Source organism: Artibeus jamaicensis, unplaced genomic scaffold (genome assembly GCF_021234435.1).
Source record: "Artibeus jamaicensis isolate MK-2021 breed Jamaican fruit bat unplaced genomic scaffold, CSHL_Jam_final contig_456, whole genome shotgun sequence".
Taxonomy (NCBI): domain Eukaryota; kingdom Metazoa; phylum Chordata; class Mammalia; order Chiroptera; family Phyllostomidae; genus Artibeus; species Artibeus jamaicensis.
In genome coordinates this window covers 7883630-7905429 of record NW_026521839.1, presented here as the reverse complement: position 1 = coordinate 7905429, position 21800 = coordinate 7883630, and the positions used below count along the sequence as shown (strand labels likewise).

The window sequence follows — 21800 nt, the reverse complement described above, 5'->3', positions numbered from 1 at the left end:
CAGACAGGAATACAAACCCCAGCTCTACCACTTAACTCCTCTGATCCTCAGTTTTCTCACCTGTAAAATGGGCACATTAAAGTTGCCCACAATCTCACTTCATTTGTTCACTCTGAAGCTTAAATAAGGTTATATAAAACAAAGACAAATAGTCCTGAAAGCCTTTTCCACATTCTGCCTGGTTTGAATGCACCATAATGTTTAGAGCAAATGGTCAGATATTTGAGAGGAAGAAAGCGAGGGAGAGGGAGAAATCTATCAGCCAACCTTTTGGAGCCATGAAATAAAAGAAGGTGTCTATCAAGGAGAAGAATTCACCTTGGCTGGTGTGGCTCAGTGGGCTGAGTGCCAGCCTGTGAACCAAAGAGTCGCCAGTTTGATTCCCAGTCATGGCACCTGCCTGGATTGCTGGCCAGGTCCCCAGTTGGGACACACAAGAGGCAACCACACATTAATGTTTTTCTCCTCCTCTTTCTTCCTCACTTCCCCTCTCTCTAAAAATAAATAAATAAAATATTTTTAAAGAATTCATATCCATATTCAGAAGTGAAATCCTCAAGGAGAAAACTGTCCAGTAAGGCCCTGTGTAATAGAGTGGTGATAGTGGAGAAGAAAAAATGTCCTTCACAAAGCCTCACCTACTGACCTCACCTTGGACCCCATCTGAGCTGGGACAATAACTTCTTCACCTCTCATTTCAGAGTTATGGACTTAAGCAGGTGTTCAGCAAGTGTAAACCTAAATGTCTCCTTAGCAAGGCCAAGGATGAAACCATCCTGGTGCTCTGTCAAATCTCCACGGTTTGATCCAGGTCCGAATGCCATGTGGAATGTCTGGAAGGGCTAGGATGGTCTCTGGGGGCCACTTCATGTCTCCTGCACACAAAGCAGTGTTTGGAATCTGTTGGGAAGGGTCGATTCCATTCAATAGCTAACTGACTGAACGTCTTCTGCTTGGGCAGCCCAGTGCTGGGCCCCAGCAGGAAAATGATGAACAAGACAAGGGTGCTAACCCGAAGGTGCTCAAGTCCATTTAGAGAATGAGAAGGGTCCTCCGTACCGCAATTATCTCAGTCCTCAAGCTGATCACGCACAAGGTGTAACTGAGCCTCTCCAGGGTCCCCACCTGTAACTAAGAATGAAAATCTGGCCATCACCTGCTGGGCGGCTTGGAGCTGGCAGGGAAAGAAGGATCGGTAGCCTCCGGGCACTTCCTTCCCCAGAGATGATTCCCAAGAATACTTCCAAGAACACTCTGCTTTCTTAAAAGGTGTTTCTGCCCTCCCACTAAGAGACCAAATCAGGTCGGGACAGATCATAAACTTTCAGCATCAGTTAAAAAAAATGAAAAAGGTAAGAGTGGATCTCTAAAAGTTTGGGAGGAAAGAGAAATGAATAAACAGCTGCTTCATCCAAAGAACTCATTCAGCATGAATGAAAAGCTCCGCTAGAGAGTTAGTGCTTCATGGGTACAGAGTTTCAATCTGAGGTGAGGAAAAAGCTGTAGAAATGGATATGGTGATGGTTGTACTGCATGGAGCATGTAATTAATACCACTAAATTATGCACTTAAAATGGTAAAAATGAGCCCTGGCTGGGTACCTCAGTTGGGTAGAGCATTGGCCCAATAAACAAAGCTGTGCGTTCAATACTAAGCGAGGGCACATACAGGAATCAACCAATGAATGAAAATGCATCAACGAGTGAAGCAACAAAGCAATGTTATTCTCTCTCGCCGATAATTTTTTAAATGGTTAAACTGATGAATTTTATGTTATATATTTTAACACAATAAAATCATTTTAGAGATATAGCATGTTGTATCTTTGTATATAATATTTTAAAATATTTCATGAAAGCTTAATAAATGTTAACTACTTATTATTAACTTTTTGGAACAAAACCAAACAAGGAAACCCCTCTCTGGAAAGTCAGACAGTCTTGGTCTGCTCAAAGGCTTTCCCTTCCTCCTCCTCCTTTGCAATCAGCCATCCCCGAAGGATTACACCAGTTTGAAGCTTCAAGTTCAAATGAATGTTAATGAAATATCCTTTTTTTCCCAAAGTATTCTGAAAAAGCTCCCTTTTTTAAAAAGGATCTTACACAACAGTTCTCATGTCCACTGCCCCCGATCCCTTCTTCTTCAGATCTAAACCTACTTTGCCATAATAGCCCAGGAACATTTCCTAATGTCTTTGCTAAATTTCAGTTATGGGTACGTGATAGAGGTTGGGACTAGGGGTCTCTAAGGCTCCTTTAGATTTCTCTGGAACCCAGGGCACAGGCTTCCCTTCCTCCCTGTGAAACAAGACTGTGCTGGACGCCTAACATCCACTTCTGCCTTTGATGAGTTTCCCACAGGAGAGTGGGAGGTTTGACTCTGGCACTGGGAGCTCTGACCCGTTCAGGCTTTCTGCGTAGGGGGCCTTTTCTACAGGAAGGATATGCTGCCGCCAGGTGGCAGTGGTACCATTCAAAGTGAAACATGCAGGACTCAGCGCCTGAGAAGAGGGCTTAGGTTTGGAGAGCATATCCCTGCCCCTTAGGCCTACGGACTACAGTGTCATGAGCTGAGGGCTTGACAAGGGCTTGTGAGGACACTGTCTCAGCTAGACTCACTGATCGCTATTGCAGGCTTTACATGGATTATCTCATTCTATCCCCAAACAATCCTACAGAGGCCAGGTGCAATTTTTACTGGGTGAGAGAGCCCAGGTTTACAAAGGTTGAGGACTGGCCCAGTGTGGGATAGCTGGGAAGTGACAGAGAGCTAGGCTGCTGGGCCGCTGAGCCTCCCCTTATCTTCCCTTCACTCTTTCCATTCCTTCCAGAGATTTGTCAGGGACAGCTGAGGGCTGGCTTACTGCCTCAGTGCTTTGTGTTGTCCATGCATTTAAGTTTTAAATTCTGCCTGCTTGCAAGAGTGTATAATGTCCTTTACTGTACAAATCAAGGTATGAAATGGATAAACAGAATGGAGAGCACTAAAGGTGGCAGGCTGCTTCACGCAAGGTGTGTGCGTTAGAGCCAGACAGGCTTGGATTTAAATCCTGACGCTGCTGGTGATGCCAGATAAAGCCCAACCTCCTAAGTCCTGAGGCCCCAATTTGCAAAAAGGGGGTTATAGTCTCTGCTCACAGGGTTACGACAAGGACTGAATGAGGACACGTATGGTGCCATGTTTCCAGGGATGGGAGATGCAACATGCATTCCAGGCACCTGGGAAGAGTCGCTTTATCCCAAATGGGGTAAATCCCAAATGGAGCCACAATCCCAAATGGGGCTCCAAGTGGCCTAAAAACTAAGGCAAAAAGGGAACAAAACACTATGGAAATGATCCTTCTTACTTGGTCTCCTACAATAAAGGCAGCTAACTTTTACTGAACATTTACCTGGCCCCGCTCCACGTAAACATCTAACTTACAAATTTACAGCTCCCTGGGTCCCCACGACAACCCTGCTGGGCTCCATTATAATTTCCCTTCTATAGAAGGAAAAATTGAGACTTTAAGAAGTTAAATAAAAACTCCAAACTAGCCAGTAAAGTAGAAGGAGAGCAGGGACTGAAACCTAAGTGTCTTATTCTCGCACCAATGTTTTCAGGCCTTACACTACCTCACCTCCCAATTAGCCCAACAGAGCCCCCCACCCCATACGGAAGGCCCAGAAAGCTCCCCCTCCGCTCCGTGCAACCAGGGCTGCCCACGGCTACACTGGAGGCCTGGGTAAGCAGGGAAGGGCTTAGCTCTTCACACAGGACTCACCTGGACAAGGTAATCCCTGGGTAGAAGAGGGAGACGGACATGTTCCATCAGCTTTGCCATATGCTCTAGACGGGTTTCTTTCTCATAATTGATCCACGAGATCACAGCTTCAAATACCTATGGAGAAAATCAACACAAATAAGTTTACCAAGAGACAACAGCTTTCAAACAGCTTTCAAATGAATTCCTCAACCCGAGAAGAAGGGGGAAAAAGCTAAAGTCATCCAAAACGCGTTCAACTTAAAGGTCAATATTTAAAATAAAACAAAAATAGAAAGTCTTTGCTTACTAGCTGATGTGAGTGATCACACACATATGTTATGATAAACCTGCCATCCCAAATGCAGAATCATCGAGGTTCATTGCAAAATACACATCAGTTCCAGTAACAAGGAAAATGGGGACAGACTCATAGATGTAGAGCAGGATGACAGCTAGTGTGGGGGGTGAGGAACTGAGCAAAAAGGAAAGAGGACCCATGGGCATGGACAACAGTGTGGCGAATGTTGGGGGAGGGGGGTATAAGAGGGCTAAATGGTAATGGAAAAAATACAATAAAGGTTAAATCAATTAAAAATTTTTTAAACTATACAAAAAAATCAGTTCCAGTAGTTACTTAAGAGTAGACATGCAGAGCAGCAACTCTGAAGCAATTAGATAAAGACTGCCCAAGGGGACCGGAAGCCCAGGGGCCAACGTCAGTATCCTGCTCATACACAGTCCCTCTCCTCTTTCATCTCCAGTGTTCCACTAACGCAGAATAAAACAGTAAGAATACCCTCTGCCGAAAGTTGGTGGTCATGGTGAATATGACACTGAATGACAGAGAATTTCTAGTAGTGAATGGCAAAAATTTCCCTTGGTTTTAACCTCTCCTTTGAGGAGAAGTTTCATTTCTACACAAATCAAAACTGGGCTTGGAACCAAAAAGGAGAATCTATGGTTTGGGTGTTTGCCTTACTCAAGCACAAGTCCAGATGCAAATTCTGCACCACCATGACCAGAGACAGATAAAGTTCAATGTGGTTAAGGCCGTGAGGAAACCAGCACTGTTTGTGGAAACTTAATTAACGTGGTTTTTTAAGGGGAGGGGAAAATCTGGCAATATCAATCAAAAATTTAAATGTGCATATTCTGACAAAAAAATAATGCTTCAAAAATGCCAACCTACAAAAATATTCACAAAAGTGGTGCGAAAATATGTTCCAAGATGTTTGCTGCACATTTTTTAACAAGATAAAAGAAATGACCCAAAGTCCACTAGTGGAAAAATTATTAAAGTAGTTCCATACCATGGAATATTTTCAGCTGTTAAAAAGAATAAAACAAAACACCATGTGCCAGAAAGCAGGAAAGTGCTCAAAGGTTAAGGAGAAATGACAGATGGACACAGAGCCTAATAGACGGGGCTCCCATTATCCACATTTGGGACAATTCAAACATCAAAGAAACAGCGAAGAAATCAGATCAGAGCTGCTGGGGCGGGCAGGCGGCGGGGGCAACAACCAGGAAGGGGCCAAAGGAAACCGTGCGCCACAGTTTGAAGGGTGGCAGTTACGTGGGGATATGCATTTGTCAAGGCTACTCAAACTGCACCCTGAACATCTGTACATTTCTCGGTGTGTAGATCGTACCTCAACTTCTCAGTTAAAAGAAAACAACAGTAACAGATGAATGAATAAAGAAGAATCTAAGAGTCCATAAGAATACTAAAAACCAAAGGTAAAAAGTGGGAAGGACCCTTCTGCACAGAAAAATGCCTGCTAATGAAAGGGGAGGGAATGACAGAATGAGAAAAACATCATTTTGCAATCACCAGTGTAACATCTGATTCAGCAAAGATCATCCATGGATACTGAAATAACTGGGTGAGAAGTTCTTGGGGAACAACATACAGTCCCGGTTCTCAGAGTATCACCTCCATGGTTATTTATTCATTACATGGGGTGGGGAGCCTCAGATGGGGAGAGCTGACGGATACCACCTTTAACAAGAGATCAAAGTTACCCCTTCCCATAGTGGGACACACAAATTATATTCCTGATTGTGATTTAATGGGAAGAACACAGTATCCCCTATGTAGTATTCTTCCTAAAATGCTTGACCTGGAGCAAGGACACAATCAGACAACTCCATATTTGGACCATTCTACAGGACAACTGGCCTGGATTCTTCAGAACCATTAATATAGTATGAACGGGGCAGGGACAGTTCTGGATTGAGGGGATTTAGAGACAGGAGAACGAAATGCAGTACATGATCCTTGACTGGATCACGGATTTAAAAGAAACGGTCATAGAGGATGTTTTCAAGACTATTAGGAATTTTGAATACCATCTATATATTAGATAATATTATAGTATCAATGTTAAGTTTCTTTAGCATGGTAATGGTTTTATGGCTAGAAAAGGGAACTTCCTTGTTCTTAGGAGGTGCATGCTAAAATATTTAGGGGTGAAGTGTCATGATGTCTGCAATTTATTGTCAAATGCTAGAGTGAAACAGAAGATTAAATATGGAGAGAAAGAAAAAGAAATCCAATGAAACAAAATGTTAACAACCGGTGAATTTAGGTAAAGAGCATATGAATGTTCACTCTTTCAAACTTCACCATAGGTTTGAAATTTTTCAAGACAAAAAGTGGAAGGAGAAAGAAATGAAATTCTAAGGGAAAAGGAAAAATACTACAACAAAAGTCACAGTGTGGCATAAAGTTAAAATGAAAATTCTATTTCTCCAGGAGGGAGGGCTCTCTCTAATTTTTCCTAACCTGACTATATTTTTTGTGTCTATTGACATGTTAATGATGCTTTGCCTTTAAAATGCTTGGACCTATTTCCAAAATACATACTTAAGTCAGGCTGGGCATACTTGATTGACCAAAGAATCCACCAGAAAGGAAAAGGAGGGAAGAGAATAGAATGGAACAGAAGGAGCAGGATGCATGCACAGTTTGCTCCCAGATCTGTATAAAATAGCCTACCTATGCACAAACATGCAGATACACACCACGGAAATCCTCCTTGTCTAGCTCATTTTATCAAATTATTAACTCTCATAGAGTAATATCCCCTCACACCCACAGTATTATGTTATGAATAATTGTGTTTCTTCGACTAGCCCTTAAGATCTTTGAGAAGGGGGACCTTGTCTTATTTGCTGGCACATAATACACACACAAATATTTTGTTAATGAATGAATGGACAAATTGAGCTCAAATGTAAGGAGGCAGTGGAACCTGCCCAGGCTGGAGCAGAAAGCAGGACTAAGGAGGCGGGGGCTTGAATCTCAGTGGAGAGGGCAGAGCCAGGCCACAGACTAAAAGATACCGGAGAAACCTGGCATTGCTGTGTTAGGTGGTGGGCAGCCACAGCCCTCTCTGCCTTGTGTTGGGGTTATCCTACTTCCTTCTACTCCCCTTTACTAGATTGTGAGCTTTTGCAGGATGAGAAGTGTATGTTCTCTGTCCCTGCACCTCCTGCCACCCAGGACCCTGCCAGGCACAGAGCAGATGGCTGAAAGCTTTGCTAAAGAATGAACTGTAGCCCTGACTGGTGTAGCTCAATGGATTGAGCACAGGCCTGCAAACCAAAGGGTCACGGTTTGATTCCCAGTCAGGGCACATGCCTGGGTTGCAGACCAGTTCCCAGCAGGGGCCCATGAGAGGCAACCATATATTGATATTTCTCTCCCTCTTTCCTTTCCTTCCCCTGTAAAGATAAATAAATAAAATGTTAAAAAAAAAAAAGAATGAACTGTAGCCCTGGCTAGATAGCTGCACCAGTTAGAGCATTGTGCCAATACACCAAGGTTATGGGTTCAGTCCCTGGTCAGGGCACATACCAAGAATCAAACAATGAATAAATAAGCAAAACAACGAACTGATCTCTCTCTCTCTCTCTCTCTCTCTCTCTCTCTCTCTCTCTCTCTTCCCGCCTCTCTCTAATCATCAATAAGTAAATTTATAAAAGATGTTTTGAAGAATGCACTGTAAGTCCTTGAGTAGGTGGCATTTCATGATCACACCCTTCCCCATCAACCAGCTTAGTCTTTGTTATAAAAGCTGAAAAGCAAGCTGAGTCTAATGAAGTCGATATTTAACCTTATCTTTATTTTTGGCTTGACTTGTTGAACTGGTTCCGCTTAGCTGCACTGTTTACCTACTCAGCCGTGAAAGCTACAGCACCAGGCAACACCGATGACCTTCTCAGCAGGCAGAGGAGGCCACGTGTTTTTTCATTTAGACTTCACGCTTGAAACATAAACTTCCAACTAGCATTAGCCTTCAGTTATGCCTAAAATCACTGCCAACAGTTCCTCCCATCAAGGGACTGGCCAAGCAAGGAGGCAACAAGTAAAAGCAGCTGAAACTCACCAAGTGCCGCACCCTGCACCCCATTCTTCAGAGACACCACGTTCTTGGAGTCTCCCGAGAGCCCAGTGAACAAATGCTCTTGCCCCTTATTAAGTGACTCGGCCAAATCCAGAGCCAGAAAGCAGCAGGGCTGAGGTCCATGAGTACCCAAGTCCAGGGCTCATGCTCTTACCCACTGCTCTTGGCCGCCTCTCCAACGTCTGTAGTAGTGGTTGGCAGACCAAAGCCAAAAGGCCACATTCAGCCTGCCACTTGCTTTGTAAGCAAAATTTCATTGGAACACAGGCACACTCAGTCATTTACATACTGTTTGTGGCTGCTTTCACACTGTAACAGCAGAGTTGCATTGAGACTCTACTGTCCACAAAGCCTAAAATATTTATTCTCTGGCCCTGTATGGGAGAAGTATGTCAACTCTTGGTCTATAAAGTCCAAGCAGAAGCCCTGGGCCAGGTAGCTCAGTTGGTTTGAGCACTGTCCTGATACATTAAGGGTTGCAGGTTCAATTCCAGGTCAGGGCACATACAAGGCATTATGAGAATCAACCAATGAATGCATAAAATAAGTAGAAAATTGATTCGTCCTCTCTCCCTTCCCCCTTCCCTCTCTCTCTCTTAAATCAATTTCTTAAAAAAATCTAAGCAGAGACACCGTGGTTTTAGTCATGGAACAGGGTGATATCTACTCAGCGAAAATACTTCCCATGGGTCCTATGATGAAATAATCAGCCACCACAGGTGCTTAGGGTTTCACTTTTAAACAGAGAAATAGCATCATTTCCTCACTGCTCCATATTCAAAACCAGTTTATTAAGGGCTACAAGGGCGCTCTGTGGGAAGAGACAGAGAAAATTGTATTTTATCATCTGCCACTCACTCTACTTCCAATGCAGGCACAAGCCCTGGCCAGGAAGCAGGAGACGAACCCGTCCTCTACCCTGTCCCTCCAGTCACACAGGCAGCCAGCCCCGCACTGCACCTGCACCCCGCACTGCACCTGCACCCCACAAGTAAAGCGGGGAGCCCTGGAGCACCTAGCCCTGCTTTCCAAATGCATTCTGAGAGTCAAGAAGGGGGACTCCAGTTAAAATAGACAGGGAAGTGGCTGGGCAAAGTCCGGCTGAGGGTGATTCTCAGCAAAACACAGGAAAGAGGAAGAAGCTAATTTCGATATCAGGGAAAAAACTAGGTTCCTACAATGCACTAATTTGTTACTCAAGATTTGAGGACTAACTTTATCACTAATGGTCACAGTGTTAGGCATTTTACATGCATGATCTTATTTAATCTGCCAAAAACTTGGTGACGTAGGTATCATTGTTCCCATTTTATAGATAAGGAAACAGCCTCAGAGAGGTTAATAACCTGTCCAAGGTCACACTCTGCCAGGCAGTAATGAATCTGGGATATGAACTCACCTCTAATTCCAAAAACCCAAGTTCTAACCGTAAGCAATATTGCACCTCAGAGGCACGATTTGTTGAAAAACCTAGGCAGACCGTTGAGTTGGGAAACTACATTCCTAAACCCATAATCCTAACCACACCCTCCATGGCCTCCTCAACATCCCCACTAGTTAACCTTTTCTTTCCTAGGAATTGAGCATCAGTATTGGCCAAATCCACCCCCTCAATTTTAAATCGAGAGGACAGCACTTCTGGACACAAGAGTGATTCTGTCAGATTTCTGTCGTTGTTTCTTAGTCAAAGCTTACTAGGAGTTTCATTACCCACACTCCACCTCCCTGTCACCCACGCACGACACGGGGCCAGCTGGGAGCAGTGATGTGCCGGGGCTGGCGCCCTGCCTGTGCGTTTCTCTCCAACCCAGCGCTTAGTAACAGCACACTGGTCCTCTGCTATCAGCCTTGGTGGAAATATTGACAACACGGAAATTAGCAACTGAATCAGCAAACGATTCAGGGCTTTTAGCATTTTTTCTGGCAAAGGCAGTTGGTAAGTATTTACCAACACCACACTGGTTAGGAGGTTTCCTGGTCTGCAGGCCCCCAGACTCGAGAAAACCTACCAAGTTGCGTTTATCTTTCTGATAGTTATCATCATCTTAAGGTCTAACAGGGCACTTAAAAGGTCTTTCTCGTAGTTGCTTCATTTCAGACTCACAGAGGCCCTTGTGAAGCAGCTCGAGGCACCTGCAAAAGGGACGAGTGAGGCGCAGAGTGAGACAGTGGTCTGTCTGCCTGCCCAGCACCGCCCACTGACTGGCGGCAGGGCAGCGATGACAGCCACTGGCCTCCGATCCGCGTGTCCTCAGCACCCTGCACGTCTGCCCCCCAGCACACTCCCCGGTTCCCAGCCATACTATTTACTTGTGTGTATGTTTGGTAAAATGTGCCTCCCCATGTGATTATAAGTTCCACGAAGGCAGGGATCTTGTGTTTATCTGTTTACTAATGTTTCTCCTGTGACGAACACACTATCTGCCACATATTTATTGAGAGAATGAACAAGTTAACCAAAGCAGGAAGGACTGGGTGCGTGGTTCTCTTCCTACAACAGCACACGGCCAAACACCTGATGTCACATAAACAGCAAAAATGATGACAAAACAAAGACAGTGACGTTGCCTTGCCTGGAAATTGCTCTTCAGCTTTGCACTACTGCCTACAGCCAGTAAGAAGGCTTTCACTACGATTCTGCCAAGGGTTGGGAAAAGGGCTGAGGCACAATGGTTTGAGAGAGAATTGCCCGTGTCAGTGGCACCAAGCCTACGAACAATGGCAGCGCGACACAGGGATGGAGAATGCCCTCCAGTCTCCGTGACAGACCACGCTGGCTTGGGAGGAAACTTCCCCGGAGCTCCAAACCTGTGAAAACCCACTAAAAAAGAAAAAAGATTTCAGCCACACTCAAAAGCAAAAGGGAAATGCCCAAGTGCTTTAAATAAAAAGGAATTCAAGTCTGGGAGCTGAGTGGAAGCTGCGGCCAGGATGGCTCACAGGCCCCTGCAATTCACGTAAGGGTCCAGAACGAGCATCCTGCTGGGCTCCTTGAGGACCGGGTTGCCCTACTGTGCAGCTGGGACTGGATGAACACCACCCACCTGCTAGGGGAAGGGGCAAGGAAGCTGCCTGGGGCCTGGGAAGTAAAAAACTTCATCTTCACGAAATCAAAATCCCAGGCTCATGCCACATACAGATGTGGGGTTTGAACTGACATTATCCAGTGGTAAAGGAGATACTCAAGACAAAAAATAATTTAAAAAAAAAACTGTTTCTAAACCAGTAAACCTGCCCCATAGGGGCACTTCCACAGCCCAGTGCAACCCAGGTTCCCGTGGTTATTACACCCTCTGAAGATGGCCTCACGGTCAAAAATTATAGATCAGTAATGAAACCAACTGTCAAAAGAAAAATCAACAGATGCAATAAACCATAGAATATTTGGGCAACCAAAAAACAACAGCCTCAAGACCACTCTCTATAACGCACTCCTGGAAACTCTAGGGGCAGGAGACATTCTGTCGTAAAGGGGTCCTCAGAGGACATGAGCCTGGGGCACACCTCATACACAGACACGCAGACCCCCAAATCCTCTTTAGCAATTACAAAGTTCATTAACATGAAAAAGCTCTGCCAAGTCCTGCAGTTTCTCAACCTGGTTTCTTTGTTTAGCCACTGTCTCCTGAATGTATCTGACCTGAGAACTTTATTTTTTTAACCGAAACACCTAGCAACACCTCACAGCAAGGCAATTTCACAGCACAGTTGGGTAACACTGACCTAGAGAAGGAAGTCCTCACTCCTAACCGTCCCCACGGACCACACTTCATTCTCGGCCTCACCTCCCAACACCCGCTCCCTCAAAGATCCTTGATTCTCATCACTCAGTCTACTTTCCCGCAGATAAAACCCAAACTTCCTACAGTTCCTTCAACATGAATAGCTTTCCAAAATCCCACTCTCACTCTCCAAGGTTTAGCTCAAATATTCCCAGTAAAATACTCCAGGTGCTTTCCTGGAACTTTGATGACAGGCAACTACTTCTCAGCCACATACATATAGGGATGCTTGTCTTGGGTCCGTCTGCCCACCAGACTTACTGACTAAGCGCCACTCCCCTCTGTCTCCCCACTGGGGTGGGCGTGCGTTAATGCTGAGCAGGGGCCTGGAGGCAGAGCCAGCTTCAGCCCCCCGGGCTGCCTGTTGGTAACATGCCTTAGCTCCCCTTCTGTGCAGAAGGGAGACAGTGACCTCTGCCTCGTGAGTTACTGTAAGAATCAGAAATTATCTGCGAAACAGTATACTGGGCAAAAGAAGTCAACACAAAAACATACATATACCAGTATTTCATTTATATAAAAAACTCAAAAACTGGCAAAACTAACTATAAGAAGTCAAAATAGTTGCTATCCTTCTTGGGGTGGGGGTAGTGACTAGAAGGGAGTCCTGGGGTTCTGTTTCTTGATCTAGGTGCTAGTCATGTGAGTGTTTTTCACTTTGTAAAAAGCTGAGCTGTGCACTTTTTATTTTTACATAAAGTGTGAAATGTACCTGAAGAACAGTGGGCACTCAGGTTAGATTTTTGGTCATAGTGTTGTGGTGTTCCACTCTTAGGTGCTCACTGAATTACATTCTCCAAAGGAGAACAGCAAAAAGAGTAATATGAAGCAAGGACACTCCCCCCCCCCACACACACACACACACATCATTGTATGCAGGCTGAGAAGCTGGCAACCCTAATGCTGACCTCAGAGGAAGGCAGGGCTGCCAACCGCTCAGCCTAGGCCTAAGATGTACTCCTTGGTCACAGGATACCACCTAGGCAGCAAGCAGTCAAGCCCAGCCAACTAGCCAAGGAAGTGCATCTTATAACCATCGCTGGATGGAGAAGCTAGGAATTGGGATGGAAGGGAATGCAACGTGAAGGATCCTGGGAGACAGGACCTAATCCCTCCTAGGAGATAAGGTATCAGAATTTGGTCCCTGATTACACTTTCACAGTGTGAGGATGCAGAGAGAAACTGACGTATACTTGACACTAATCTAACTTTTTAAGAGACTTAAACAATTTCTTCCTGACCTGTGTTTCAAATGTGGGCCATTTCCCCATTAGTACTCACTCTGAAAACCTCAACAGTGTCTTATAAGAAGGCATGGAACCCGTAAGGAGTAAAAACATATTGACCAGCTAAGAAAGCAAGGACTCAGGAAAATCCGGTTACCAGCCATTCAGTAGCAGAACTTCACTAGAACTCGGAGGTCATCTCCTTAGAGTGCGTCTGTCCCAGCGGGTTGCTTACCCTCCCCTGGGCCACTGAGGCTGCTCCTGATGAGAGTCTCAAAGGGGAATACAGGAAACAGGCGCTCTGTTCACAGCCGTAGCTCTGACCCTCGCCCCCACCCCACCCCTTGCAGAAGAATCTGGTGACTGGGAGCTGCTTTCTTCTCTGTTTTCCCCCACCTTGGAATGGGGTGGTGAGCAAGGTCCCACCCAAAGAACTAGTGATTTTGTGATTCCTACCAGATCCTTTTGTCCTCTCTCTAATAATGAGAATTTTAAAGCAAAAATTATATGAAGGGAAAATAGGAGAAAAAAGGGCAAAGATCCATGCCCTCCTCTGACCTCTAGTTCCCACATATTTCCTTATTCTCTGGGAAAATGTTAAAATTATTCCCACAACCTCAGCTGGCCACAGCAGAGTCCAGCCCTAACCTGTCTCCTCACTCCCTCAGAGAACACCTGCTCAGCGTCTCCAGCAGGTCTGGGTCAGGTGCTGTGAGTGAGACAAAGATGGCTAAGGTACCCTCACAGCCTCAAGGAGAGTGAGTACAGCAGAGGAGATAAGACATGGGAGAAAACAAGTGACAGAGGGGGAAGAACAGTATCTGAGCGATGTGAAAAGCCCAAACAGGGCTGAGGTTGCTGGGTACACTGGAGACCAAGAGGCTACTACCACTCTCTGTCCCTGCTAGGCACCAAGCCTCAGGTCACACAGCCACCCAGATCAATATGGGCTCCGCAAAGAGCTTCCCCTTGAGAAAGGCCCCAGTCAACAGTTAGCAGTTGTAGCAGTAGCAATCATGTCTTATAGTAATAGCACTTCCTACATGCTAAGTATTTTGCATGTATTATCTCATTTCAACCTCAGAACAACTCTACTCCCCTTCTACAGATGAGAAAACTGAGACTTAAAGAGGCTTTTCATCCATTCATCTACAAATATTTTTTGTGTATATGACATGAACCCATACCATTTTAGTGACCTTAAGACAGACGAAATCCATGACTATATTCGGGGCATACATTCTGTCTGGGAGATATAACTTGCCCACAGTCACCCAGCTTATAAAAGCGAGGAGCCAGGATTCACACTCAGCCACTCTCACTGCAGAACCTATACTTGCACACTCCCAAAAAGCAAACCGCCTGGGCCCAGCCATGGTCATTTCTATCCATCATCAATACTAAAATACCACATTTCCTCTATTTTAAGATGCATAGTTTTTTCATATCTTAATATCTGAAATCTGGCTGCATTTTATAATATATGTTGAAAGAAACCTATGTGCTAGGCAAAGAGGTAATACATAATATGACTGATATTGCTGTCCACGTGTGGATTTAGCTGACTATGGGTTATCTGGTTACCGACTCAGCTGGGTCTTTGTAAATATTAATATGAAATGCAGTTGAATTTTAGCTTAAATTAAGATCCCTGGTATTACTTCAAATACACTCCAATAAGTTCACCATAATGCAATATTGAAAGAAAAAGCTATTGTGCACACTAGAGATTACCTATCATATGCAATGTAATAAAGGGAGTACAAATCACCAAGTCTCCTAGAACAGATCACAGAATTTTCCAAGTCTAAAAGACTAGCATCCAAATGATGAACATCTAATTGTCAAAGGCTTCCAGACATTTAATTTACAGCAACATGTAGTCAATTAAGGGGAAATAAAACTATGAGTTTTGCCAAAGAGAAAATGCAGGCCAGATCCTACTATACTTTGATGAGCCTCAAAATTATACTGCCAACCTTGAAAGGTATCAAAAAGATCAAGATCATGAATAGCTATTTTCTGAAAAGCAGCACATATCTCTGAAGTTACACAAAACTTCTGAGAACCAACAAGATACGAAATTTCATTAATGTGAAAAATTTCTACACTCCAACTCTGATTACATGGAACGAGCAACTTATATGTAAGCAAATGAATAAATGAGAGCTGCTATTGACAATTTTTAAGTGTATAGATTTAATGCCATGCTTCTTTGTTTCTAGAAATATAAAATTAATTCCATGGTTTATTTTATCATAATCAGTGGCAAAATTGATACCATTACCATAATCAATAAGTGCCTCAAAATTACAGTAATCATAATGACAAGTTGACTGAGACAGGTGCCATTCATTGAGCACCTGTCAAACATTATATTTGCTGTTGTATACTCATTGTGTCTAATCCTCATGACATAATGGGCTGTATTCCCATTTTACATGTAAAGAAACTAAGGTTCAAAGAGAGCAGTGATTTCTCAAGGTCACACAGCCAGTAAGCATCAAGCAGAGCATGGAACCAGGTCTGCCTGAGTCCAGACTCCAAGTTGCCTTTCCCTGGGAGCAGCCTTGTCCCACCCTGCCCTGGTGCAGTGAGCATAGATAAGTCCTCCCCTGAATAAACTCACTGTGATCCCAGAGCAGGATGTGCCAGCATGAGTTCAAGGTAGCAGGGTTCCCCTCTCAACGCAACAGCCCCAAGGTGATACAGAGGCTGCTGTTTTATTATTGCTTCCATTTTTTTCAAACTACACATGTGGACATGTTCAAGCAGGCACCAAACTGACCAACTGCTCCAACACTCATACAGCCAATCAGATGACTAGTTCATCCCTTCAAACTGTGCCAACTTAGTAGCACAATCTAGAGAAGACATTAAACAGGCTTGGCAAGAAGAGAGAGAGTCTGCTCCACGGCCCAGAGCCTTTGCCCTCGCCAGAGGCATGCATCCCCCCGGAGGTGCTGTTTCACACCAGTCGTGGAGCAGAGGCCTTCCTAAGCCTAAGGAATAGTCCAGATTATTGTGCTAGTCACCTTCTAGAGATCTCTCTGAAGCCTTGGGAAGCGCACAGTTCCCATGAACAACTGCTTTTCTTCTTGATCAAACTTCTGTAGGGCAACAGGCAGAGCCTTGTGAATTTTACCCCATTCTTTGGACATATGCCTTTGGACTTGGTCTTATTGCCAATGTAAAACCCTTTTCGAGAGCTTTTCCTTGAATATCCCCTCATGAAAGGACCTCAAGCTTTGACACTACGAATAGACAAGGACAATTCAAGAAACAGGTATTGAGCATCTGTGCAGATACAGAGATCAATGAAATGTGACCCTACCATCAAGGAACTCACAGTTGAATGAAGGAGGAAAGAGCAGGTCAGAACTAATTGCAATAAAAAGCGGAACAAGGTGCCATTTTGGAACACAGAACAAAGGGACTAAATTCCAGATGCAAGATCAATAATAAACGCAGCTGACACTGACTGAACACCTACTAGGTACCAGATATGACACCGGGCGTTTTACAAACCTTATCCCCTTTCATTCCTACAACCACCCTATGGAACACGTTCCATTAACATCTTCACTTTATAAATGAGGAAACAGAGAAGCACAGTACCTTACCCAAGGCCACACAACTAATTTGTAAATTAGTTGGGATGAGATGAGATACTGGAGATGAGATTTGGACACAGCTGGCTTATGTTATATTCAGTTCAAAAGGCTACATTTGCTGGAGTAAAGAAATTCTCCCTGGTTATAGCAGAATCTTGAACTGGCTTGGAATTCAACCAGGTGGAGATGGATGGGGAGAATTCTCCAGTCAGAGGGTCACTGGGAGGGATGGCCTGGCAGAAGGAAAGATGAGCAGTCATGGGTCAGCGAGAGCAGCGGGCAGAAGTCGAGCTTCCAGTACAGAGGGAGTATATGGTCAACGTGGTAGGGGACTGTGTGTCAAGAGCCCTGGGTTCTAGCCCTTGCGCTGACTGACTGTGTGACCTTCAGCAGTTCCTATCCCCTCTCTGGGCTTCAATTTCATCATCAGTAAGAATTCCAAAGCCCTATTAGAACAGATGCTCCCAAAAAGTCTGCTCTGGCATAACTGTTCAGTGATACCCACAAGAAGCCATGTGGGACAGTGACTAAGACCAGGTGACAGGGAGACCCTAGCTCTGCAGTGACCAGATGAGTGACCTTAGATGCTAACTAACTCCTCTGAGTCTCACGGTTCCTCATCTGTAATTTGGGGACAATGGCAACGCCTGCTGCACGGGGTTACAGTGAGGGGCGAGTGAGCTGAAGAACATAAAGCACTTGGCATGGTGCTTGGCAAACTATAAACGTTCAGTAAGTGAAAGCAGCTTTGTCGCCACCATCGTCGCCGCTGTATTTCTTCTTTACAGGGTCCAGAAAGTGAGTGGTCAAGAATCAGAAGGCCTTTTTTTAATTTACAGAGATTTAAAAAAAAAGCTCTCAGCGAAGGTCTCACTAAACCACATGACTACCTCACACAGGAGGCTCCTCTTCCACCGAGGGGCCACATCGTACCTTCTCTTCTGAGGAAACAGTCAGCTTGTCACTGGATATCAAGCTGCACACCTGGTCCAGACTTAGGCTAAGAAATTCTTCCCCCAGCATCACCTCTGGAAAGTGCTGCTCTGTTTCAAAAAAAAAAAAAAAAAAAAAAAGACAGAGAGAGAGAGAGAGAAAGAAAGCAGAAGTTCAGAAAATGAAGTTATAAAACACTCCTGCTCTTCTATGAACTAAGGCCATGACAATGGGCGGGATTCAGAGTGGAGTCTTCGGGGCTTTGGGGGGAGGTGGGAGGCAGGGGGTGAGACAGAGAGGCAGAGACAAAGACGGCAGCGAAGGCATCCCCCTGTGTGATCCTTTGTCCTGAACATCGACACAGATGAAAATGGGGCAGAGAGATACGAGGTTATATTTTTCCCATGCTCCTTGAAATTAATAACGGTGCTGCAGAAATGCCACCCTGGGACCTGCCTACTTAATTGAGCTCATTTCCCCTCAAGGCGCAAGCTGGCAGAGTTTCAGACAGTGCCCCCTGCAGCTCAGCCAAACAAAAGTGGGTCAGAATTGCTGTGTGGCTGGAAGTCTCTGAGGTTCTGGTAGAAAGTCAATATTAGAAGGCTGGCAGGAGTCATCCTTTCCTGTCCAAAGTCAAGTCTTAACCAAAGTCAAGTGCACCTCTGCCTCTGGTTCACAAGGAGGGCCAACTTGTGAGCATCCATCCCAGTGTGGTGGCAGCACAGTTGGTCCTACCACCACTGGGAACAATCCACGACAGCCAGCCTGTGGAGGCCGTTGAAGTGGAGGGAAATTTGGGAACAGCTAGCACAAGACAAACCCAACAGGCCTAAGGTCCACAACAAGGGAAATGTCAAGGACAACTCCTACCCTGACCCTCGCCCAGGCCACCACCCTGTATCACAGAGGCAGTGAAATGTCAGTGATAAAGCATGCATTTCAGGAAGAAGAAACCTAGATACAAATCCTGGCCTTGCCAATTGCGAATTGTTTCCTTGAGCGAATGGCACTGCCTCCCTGAGCCTCACTATCCTCATCTGTGAAATGAGGATAAAACCACTTGTCTTGCCTCCCTCCCATGCTCCGGTGAGAAAGGAACTGTGAAAGTGTTTTTGCAAGCTATGCCAAGGTGAACAGGCCTAAGAGCTGACAGTTTCTGGTGCAGCAGGTCCCGGAGATGACAGGTCCTCTGTCATTTGGCCCACCCCTTGCTCCTTTTTCAGTTCTCTCACAACCTGCACCATCACCTTAAGGAACATCTGTGCCCCTTACCCTCCAGGCCTCCCCGCTTCCTTCTTTGGTGGCCTCTTTCTGGCCAGTAGCTTCTGGAAGTCTACACCTCCTGGCTTCCACTCAGGGCTGCCCCCACTTGGTCTGGCCAGCTCCTCAAGTGAGCTTCTGAGATCCCCCGCCCTTAGAAGACTGCCGAAATGCCATCCTGCTGTAGCTGCATAATGAAAAGGACAGTCAGAGCACACTAAGCCCCTCTCTCACAATCCTTCATGAAGGGAAACAAGTTATAAAGTAAGAAGCTGGTCTTGCTTCTCTCAATGTCAACAGGAAAAAGCCTTACATTTAAAGCTTAGATTTTAGATGAGACATGCAAAAGACCTTCCTCACTATGGGAATTTTTAAGACAAGATAGTATCATTTTTAAAGTGTTCATTCCTAAAATATTTAAAATAAAAGCAAGTGAACAATCTTCTTTGGGAATCATTCTTGGCCTGGAGGCTGGGAAAGTAACAAGATTCTCCCAAATGCCCTTTCTGGTCCAAGAAGTCTTTGGACCAGAGTCCTACGTTTGTTGGCAACACCAGAGAAATAGAAAGGAAAAGCAGTCAGCTCACCAACACAAAGTGCAAGACATCCAGGCTCCGTGAACCAGCCATCGCTGGGCTCAGCAGGAGAGTCAGGTGAATCAGCACGAACATCCCTGCAGCCCAAGGCCACACCCAGCCTTCCTGCCTTTATCTTTGGTTGACCCCAAACCTGACATTTGGAGGAAGGGAGAGTGAAGAGAACAGGAGATGAGAAAGTAACATTCTGGGTCGTGAAAAATTCTTCCTCAGAGCCCATAAAGCTGAAGTAGATGGGTTAGATTTTGAGAAGGAAGAATATGGAAGTGCAGCGACGCACATTCCAGGTGCGTGCAAAATTCTCAAAGACAAATCAAAGCAAAAAGTACTCAGCCTCCCACACCTTCCCATCTCTCACCCTCTAGGACATGGCAGCATCTGAATCTAGGTCCCTTCCATCTGAAGGGTGCTGCTGCTCTGCCCATGTAGACCCTCCCACTGAAACCCCTACAGAAAGTAGCATTCATGGGGGTGGGGCAACAAGGGAATTAGTGAGGGGACTTCTGCCAAGATGGAGGCATAGATGGAAACACTTTGCTTCCTTGCACAACCAAATCTAAAAACAACAAAGTTTTAACAACAATAAATGCAACCAAACCACAGAAAATCGAACAATATGGAGTCTGAAAACAACAAACCGCTCACCTAAACCGATGAGAGGGGAGAAGCCATCAGCAGGGCAGGTCGGGCAAAAAAAATCCCCCAACCCAGGGGGCACGCAGGCAGCTGAGGGCATGGATCCCAGGTGCCGGGCAGCTACAGGCGGACCCAGGGAAGGCTCAGCACCACTGGCTGTCTGCAGTCTCACATTTGTGCACAGATAAACCAGTGAAGAGACGAGCATTGAGACAGACCATGCAGACAGGCCCCGGCGCAGGTGGCAGGCTCACACATTTGCGCTCAGATAAACAGGTGGGGGCGAGCGGTGAGGCTGACCGGGCGAGCCGAGAGGACCGCCATTGCTCCCTCTCTGACCCTGCCCCCACATACAGCGTCACAAACCAGCAACCTGGGTGTCCCTGCCCTGGTGAACACCTAACGCACCTCTCCCCATATGTAACAGGCACAAACAGATCAAAACATGGCTCAAGAACAACTCAGAGCCCCAGAGCCAATAAATCTAAGTGATGAAGAAATAGCCAAACTTTCAGATGCACAGTTCAAAACACTGGTGATGCTCACAGAACTGGTTGATTTTAGTTAGTCACAAATTAGAGGAACATATGAAGGCTAAACTAATTGAAATGAAGGGAAATGCACAGGAAACCAAAAGTAATGGAAAGGAAACTGGGACTCAAATCAAGGGAGCATACCAGAAGGAAGGAAAAAATTACCAAACAGAAAAGAATGAAGAAACAAGAATTCAAAAAATGAGGAGAGGCTTAGGAACCTCCAGGACATCTTTAAACGTTCCAACATCCGAATTATAGGGGTACCAGAAGGGGAAAAGGAACAGCCACAAGTGGAAACCTTATTTGAACAAATAATAAAAGAGAACTTCCCCATTCTGGCAAAGGAAATAGACTTTCAGGAAATCCAGGAAGCTCAGAGAGTACCAAAGAAGTTGGACCCAAGAAGGAACATACCAAGACACATCATCATTACATTAGCCAAGATTAAAATGAAAGAGAGAATCCTAGGAGCAGCAAGAGATAAGGGGACAGTCACCTACAAAGGAGTTCCCATCAGACTGTCAGCTGATTTCTCAAAAGAGACCTTACAGGCAAGAAGGGGCTGGAAAGAGGTATTCCAAGTCATGAAAACCAAAGACCTACATCCAAGATTGCTCTATCCAGCAAAACTTTCATTTAGAATGGAAAGATAGATAAAGTGCTTCTCAGATAAGATCAAATTTAAGGAGTTCATCATCACCAAGCCCTTATTATATGAAATGTTAACGGGACTTACCTAAGAAAAATAAGTTAAAAAAAACATGAACAGTGAAAGGACAGCAAACTCACAGTTATTAACAACCACACCTAAAACAAAAGCAAATTAAGAGGACAGCTAGATCAGGAGTGAACCATAGAAATGAGATCACGTGGAGGGTTAGCAACAGGGGAGTGGGAGAAGGAGAAGGGGGGAGAAGGTACAGAAAATAAGTAGCATAGACATTAGATAGAAAATAGATAGGGGGGAGGGTAAGAATAGTAGGGGAAATATAGGATCTAAAGAACTTGAGACACGTGAACATAAACTAAAGGGGGAGGAATGGGAGGGAGGGGTGTGCAG

The 21800-nt window shown here is 45.1% G+C and overlaps 1 protein-coding gene across 6 annotated transcripts in view; it reads right to left on the bottom strand.

The window, feature by feature from the left end:
- Positions 1-21800, bottom strand: part of KLHL3 (kelch like family member 3) — a 121723-nt gene that overhangs the window by 32895 nt on the left and 67028 nt on the right. For all 6 annotated transcript variants that reach the window (XM_037163489.2, XM_037163490.2, XM_037163494.2 and 3 more), the window contains 2 exons: positions 17713-17822; positions 3764-3880 (listed from right to left, as the gene is read on the bottom strand). In XM_037163489.2, the coding sequence (XP_037019384.2) occupies positions 3764-3880; positions 17713-17822 (227 nt within the window). The remainder of the gene's footprint in view (positions 1-3763; positions 3881-17712; positions 17823-21800) is intronic.